General features: G+C 36.7%; 1 protein-coding gene across 1 annotated transcript; it reads left to right on the plus strand.

Annotated features, from left to right (window-relative positions):
- The first annotated feature begins 6,612 nt into the window (after positions 1–6,612).
- Positions 6,613–6,930, plus strand: LOC141614679 (PLAT domain-containing protein 1-like). Its single transcript, XM_074433423.1, has one exon. The coding sequence runs from the start codon at positions 6,613–6,615 to the stop codon at positions 6,928–6,930; it is 318 nt and encodes a 105-aa protein (XP_074289524.1).
- The last annotated feature ends 425 nt before the right edge of the window (positions 6,931–7,355 follow it).

The raw sequence follows: 7,355 nt of genomic DNA on the forward strand, positions 1-7,355 counted from the left end.
ACCAAGCCGAGCCCTCAGTTTGTTCATCTTAAACAGGAAAGAGCGAAAGGAAGAGTCAAGCAAAGACATCATTCATCAAGCTTACGTGGTCACAAATCCTGCTCCGGAATTACACCCGGAACAACATGAACAAAGTATATCGACCCCGATTACCATTTTACCCTAACTTGGTGCTTACACGTTTATTATACTCCCTCCAATTCATCATAATGATCTCCTTTGAGATGGACACAATACTTAAGAAAAATGAATAAAAATGAACAAAGAACAAATGTGGGGTTTGTTGATAGGAGATAGAGATGAATTATTATGAGTTAAATAAGGAGTTGTGGGACCAAAACATTAAGGAAAGTAATAAAATAAGAGTAAAAAAGTTGTGTGGGGTTTGGTAATGGGAGAAAGTGATGAATAAAATAAGAGTAAAAGTTACCAAAAAAAGAAAAATAATCCGTTTCGGGAAATAGAGAACATTATAGCAAATTGGAGTGAGTATTTTTTTTGGTGAAATGCTTATTAAAATAAACCATATAACTCATACACCATACATTATACTCAGTTAAGATCACCTGTCTCACTTTTATGTCCCATCTCATGTCCCACTACCTTAAGATCTTGACACATCACACATAAGATAATAGAAATGGTAATAATATATATCATAGTGATTATGTGTCAATAGGAAAAGTGATGAGACACAAGATAAGACACAAAATGGGATAGAAGATCTGCACTGCATTATACTCTTTCCGTCCCGATCATTTGTTATCCTATGGTTTTGACACAAAGACCAAGGAAAAGGGAAAGAGCCAATTACTAAATGACAAGTTGAATAAATTGAGTGTGAATGATGAAATTAGATAGAAGAGGAGTACATCATAATATGACTTTTTCAACAAGGACATATGTACGTTTATTACATTTTTTTATGTTTATGTAACAAAAAACGTTGTACTTACTAAGTTGAATAGTTGTGACTCCGTACTTGATACATCAGTGATTTATTTTTTTTTATTTTTTTTTTTTGGTGAAAAAATATTTTAAAAATATAATCTTCAAACTTTTGGTGTCCACTTTTCCTATAAAAGGCTATGATAATTGGTTATCAATCCACAACTTAAAATATTCAACAAATAACACAAACAAATAAACGAGTTTATATTAACAAAAATAACATCATGGCATCATGTGGTGCATGTTTAAATGCTCTTATGTTCATGCTTCTCCTCTCTTTTGCTTGCGTTGCTCACTCAGATAGGGTAATAATTTAGTTTCAACTATAAAAGTTTATAGTTAAGCATCTCAACTCAAATATTGTTAATTTTTCTGTTAACTTTTACTTCTCTGACAAATTAAAATGTGTATGTATTTTATCTGCTTTTTTACGGTAATGGAAATATAACGGTGTTAACGTTAAGGTCCTTAATCGACGATAATTTTAAAGTTGAATCTCTTAACTAAAAAACTTCAATAGTATAGGTCCTTCTTACCTTGGTGTTAACTCATCTTAAAATACCCAAAATGCTCTAATTAGCCTCTTTTAAATGTTTAGTCTTTACATTTTTGATTAATTTTTTTGTAATAATTTGTCATGTCATTAACATAAACATTGTTTACTCGATCGTAAACATGTTTTTTTTTTACAAAATTTAAATGGTTTTAAAATATGAATTTTAGTAGTTTGGGTATTTTGAGAACATTTTAGTAAGTTTAAACGTATCAGATGTTTCAAAAAACATAGGGGTACCACGTAAAATTCGAAAAAACACAGTTTACTGTTGTATTTGTTTAAGAGTTTTGTGAAATTATATTTAACAAACACCAAATAAATTGGAAGGGAGAAACTATATTGTTGTGATTATAATTCTGGAAAATTAAGGAACCTTAAATAAGGAACAAAAGAAGCATCCACACGGACCACACCTCAAAGCATGGCTGAAAACATGCCTAAAACTAGGAGCACTACTCTAAACAAAAAGACAGAATGCTGAAAAACAGAAAACATCTACCAGACAATGCTCCTTAATTTAAGGCAATGACTTGACTAAGTCCTAAAATTAAGCATACATTTGAATTATGCATTCTAACACCTCCCCTTAATTCAAATGTCACGTACACCAATTCTTTCCATGAACAGCTGATGCTTGGCCTGTGGTAAACTCTTAGTGAATAGATCAGCACTCTGATCATTTGTGCCACAGAATTTTAATTCAATTTTTCTTGAACTAACCAACCCTCTGATGAAGTGATGTTGAACTTCAATATGCTTGGTCCTGGCATGATATGCAGGATTCTTTGTCATAGAGATTGCAGACTTGTTGTCACACCACAGAATTGTAGCATTTTCCTGCACATTTCCCAAATCTGTCAATAATTTTCTTAACCACACTGCTTGTCTTCCTGCTGCACCTGATGCAACATATTCTGCCTCAGTTGATGACAATGCAACAGTTTCTTGTTTCTTTGAACTCCATGTCACAGCTCCAGACCCAAGCAAAAATACAGACCCTGATGTACTTTTCCTGTCATCTAGATCCCCTGCCCAGTCACTATCTGTGTATCCAACCAAACTGAACTTGCTAGACACATCATAATGAATTCCTTTGTCTGCAGTTCCAGCCACATACCTGAGTATTCTTTTGGCTGCTCCCAAATGCTGCTTGGTAGGACAGTGTAGGAATCTAGAAACCTTACTCACACTGAATGCAATGTCTGGTCTGGTGTGAGTAAGATAATTCAGACCTCCTACAATACTTCTGTATAAACCCTCATCTGCAGGCCCAGTGCCATCTTGCTTCTGCAATTTCTCATTTATATTCATGGGTGTAATTGCCACTTCACAGTTTTCCATCTTGAATTTCTTCAAAAGATCTTGAGCATATTTCTTCTGTGAAACAGAAATTCCATCCTTGCTTTGACTTACTTCCAAGCCAAGGAAGTATTTCAGCAATCCCAAATCACTCATCTCAAATTCATTCATCATAGAATTTCTGAATTGCATAAATAATTCTTGTGATGAACTGAGATAAATAATGTCATCCACATAAACACATACCATGATAAATCCTGCATCAGCAGCTTTCTTTGTGTACAAAGTAGGTTCATTCTCACTTCTGCTGAACCCATTCTTGGCAAAGAATTCATCCAACCTGCTATACCAGGCTCTAGGAGCCTGTTTCAATCCATACAGGGCCTTCTTCAGCTTATAGACCTTCTGTTCTTCTCCTTTCTTGACAAAACCCAAAGGCTGATCTACATAAACATCTTCTTGTAGTTCACCATTCAGAAATGCAGATTTCACATCAAATTGATAAACTGGCAATTTAAATTGTGCAGCTAAAGCCAGAATTACCCTTACTGTCTCAAACCTTGCCACAGGTGAAAAGGTTTCCTCGAAATCAATTCCCTCCTTTTGAGCATAACCTTTGACTACTAATCTTGCCTTGTGTTTCTGAATGCTGCCATCTGTGTTAAATTTTGTTCTGAACACCCACTTTAACCCAATTGGCTTCTTCTCAGTTGGTGGATCAACCAATTCCCAAGTCACATTCTTTTGAATAGACTTAATCTCTTCTTCCATTGCAATCTGCCACTGACTTTGCTTTGCAGCTTCAAAGAAATTAGCTGGTTCTTCAGTAACAAGAACAAAACCACACTGCTCATAAATCTCCTCAAGAGATCTCATTTTTCTAGGAGAAGATTCATCTGAATCTGAACCAGATGATTGACTGCCATCTGAATTTGATACATTACTTTGGGGAGTTTCAGGTGGGGTAGCAGTCACCTGAACATCTTCATTTTCCTGAATTGTGTCACTAGAATGTTCAAATGTAAGCATTCTGTGATCTGCAGCATCATTCTCCCAATTCCATTCTTCATTTTCAGCAAATATCACATCCCTACTAATTATTACTTTCTCAGTTAAAGGATTGTATAGCCTATATGCCTTAGATTGGGTTGCATAACCAATAAATATGCATTTCACAGATTTATCATCTAATTTTGATCTCAAATTAACCAAGGCATAAGCTAAACAGCCAAAAATTCTGAGATGGCTTACATTAGGTCTCCTGCCAGTCCATAACTCATATGGAATTTTGTCTGCAACTGCTCTTGTTGGTGAAATATTCAAGATATAGACAGCAGTTGATACTGCCTCTCCCCAAAACTCATTTGGCAGACTTCTTGACCTCAGCATGCTCCTTGCCATTTCCACCACTGTTCTGTTTTTTCTTTCTGCAACCCCATTCTGCTCAGGGGTATATGGAGCAGTTAATTCCCTCCTGACTCCTTTGCTTTCACAGAAATCATTAAATTCCTGTGATGTAAACTCTCCTCCTCTATCAGTTCTGAGACACTTCAGAATTTTTCCACTTTGATTTTCAATCATAGCTTTCCATTTCTTAAAATACTCAAATGATTCTGACTTCAATTTCAGGAAATAAACCCAGCTCATCCTACTATAATCATCGGTAAATAAGAGGAAATATTTACTCCCACCAAAAGATTCAGTTTGCATTGGTCCACAGAGATCAGCATGAACCAATTCCAAACAATCATTTGCCCTTAAAGCCTTACCAGTAGGAAATGAACCCTTAGACTGCTTCCCATAAATACACCCTTCACATAAGCCAATTTCTCCTATATTCGGTAACCCTTCTACCATAGATTTGTTACTCAATAGTTTTAGGCTTTGCAAATTTAGATGTCCAAAACGTAAATGCCACAATTTAGTTTTGTCATCCTCTTTTACTGTCATTGCGTTACTGACAGTTTCAACCAAATCAAGAGAAAACATCTTATTACTACCCATTTTTGTTGTGGCCACAATTTCATTTGTAGATGTATCCTTGACTACACATGAATTGTCATCAAATAAACAAGAGAAACCATTCCCCAATAATTGTCCTACACTCAACAGATTGTAAGCTAGAAGAGGAACATACTGAACTTGATGTAACAGTTTTGTATTACCTTGTTCAGTTCTGATGGCAATTGTACCAATGCCTTCCACACTCAATTTCTTATCATCTCCTAGCCTGACCAAGCTCTTCTTTGTCTCATCCAAGTCTTTGAACATTGACTTGGTGCTTGACATGTGGTTTGAACACCCACTGTCAATGTACCAGACTCCTCCCTGAGTGTTTTGAGACCCCTCCTTTATCAGAAACAATTTTTCATCTTGTTCTGCAAAGTTAGCCTTGTGATCATTCTTTTGTTCAGCTTGATCTTTCTCCTTCTTCCAGCAATTAGCCTCCTTATGCCCAGGCTTTGTGCAATAGTAACACTTCATTGGTCCCCTTGCAGCCTGAGTCTCCTTGGCATTACTTTGAGAGGACTGGCCAGATGACCTGCCACGCCCCCTTCCTCTATAGCCTCCCCTTCCTCTGCCTCGTCCACTTGTATTGGACTTGCTCGACCTATCATTGGAATTATCTTCCTTGGCCTGAAAGGCTTTCTCCTCTTTCTTTTCTGAGGATCTGCTCACCCTTTCTTCATGTGCTTGAAGAGAACCCACCAACTCATCAAGAGGATAGGTTTCCAAATCTCTTGTTTGTTCAATGGCTGCCACCACATAATCAAACTTATGTGTGAGACTCCTCAGAATTTTCCCAACTACATGTTCATTAGTCATCTCCTCTCCATATGCCTTCATCTGCTGCACCACTTCAGTCATTCTAGACAAGTATTCTTGCACAGATTCCTTGTCACTCATGAGAGAAGTCTCAAACTCTCTCCTTAAAGATTGTAGTCTTACCTTGACTACTTTCTTGTCACCTACATATTCTTTCTGAAGAATATCCCAGGCTCCTTTCGATATGGTTGCAGCAGCAATACGAGGAAAGATTTCCTCATCTAAGGCTTGTTGGAGTATGAACAAGGCCTTAGCATCTTTCTTTCTCTTATCTTTGAGTGTCTGATCTGGTTCTGCTGGTTTGGCATCTTCAAACCCAGTCTCAACCAATTCCCACAGTTCCTGGGACCTGAACAAGGTCTTCATCTTCAACTCCCAGAACTGAAATTTTACTCCTTTAAAGATAGGCAAATTAGAGAGCCCATTTGATCCTGATCCATTCGACATTATGAACACCCTGAATCGAACCTGAAGACCTGATACCAAAATTGTTGTATTTGTTTAAGAGTTTTGTGAAATTATATTTAACAAACACCAAATAAATTGGAAGGGAGAAACTATATTGTTGTGATTATAATTCTGGAAAATTAAGGAACCTTAAATAAGGAACAAAAGAAGCATCCACACGGACCACACCTCAAAGCATGGCTGAAAACATGCCTAAAACTAGGAGCACTACTCTAAACAAAAAGACAGAATGCTGAAAAACAGAAAACATCTACCAGACAATGCTCCTTAATTTAAGGCAATGACTTGACTAAGTCCTAAAATTAAGCATACATTTGAATTATGCATTCTAACATTTACCACATAGAAAAACCTTTTTTTGATTATTTTTTTTTCTTATATATGTGTGAGTATATTTGTTGATATGGTTGCAGGGAAACTGTGTGTACAGTATATACGTGAAGACAGTAGATGAGACATCTGCAGGAACAGATGCGAAGGTGAACCTAAAGCTATATGACAACCAAGGTAATATGGTGGAAATAGCAGACCTTGAATTGTTTGGACTTATGCCTAAAGGTCACAACTATTTCGAGCCTAATAATTTGGATGCATTCGCTATCCGAACTAAATGCTTAGCTAACCTCATTTGCAAAATCGAGTTGAGCCACGACAATACTGGTGATAATCCTGCTTGGAAAGTCGATTACGTGGACGTCACCACTGCTGTTCCCCAAATATATTGCACAACCAAGGACTTTGACATTGACGACATAATCTCGCCTATTGTTGTAAGGGACACCTGTGGCGGTGTTAAGGAATCCGTTCTCAAAATGCTAGACCTTGCTTGAGGGACATAACTTGGGTAAGAGTTAATGCAACTTAAAAGTTGCTTATCAAGATGTTTACCTAATATATCAACCATCGTGTCGGTTAAATGTTTTAGTTAATTTAGTACTACTCCGTATGAATGAATGAATGAATAAATAAGGTTGATTACATTATCATAAATTGTGCATATCAGCGATTTTCTATCGGATTCATCACATACAAATAATCATGGGAACTGGATACCTTGAAACAATCTAGCTACTGCTATAGTACCGGCTGGTGAGGTTCGGTCTAGTCAACAGGTTTACAAAAACAGGTAACTGGTTTTTAGTCCGGTCTTGTACCCTGTCCGGTCTTTGGATAAACAAAAAGATGGAGACTGGTTTTAGTTCCGGTTCGATCAAGTCCAACTTGAAAAAAAAAGGCACAAAAAACCTTTCTTGCC

This window comes from Silene latifolia, chromosome 11 (assembly GCF_048544455.1).
Source record: "Silene latifolia isolate original U9 population chromosome 11, ASM4854445v1, whole genome shotgun sequence".
NCBI lineage: Eukaryota > Viridiplantae > Streptophyta > Magnoliopsida > Caryophyllales > Caryophyllaceae > Silene > Silene latifolia.

Bases quoted from the DNA above. Each gene is read 5' to 3' on its own strand.
- LOC141614679 (XM_074433423.1), top strand. From the start codon at position 6,613: ATGGTGGAAATAGCAGACCTTGAATTGTTTGGACTTATGCCTAAAGGT.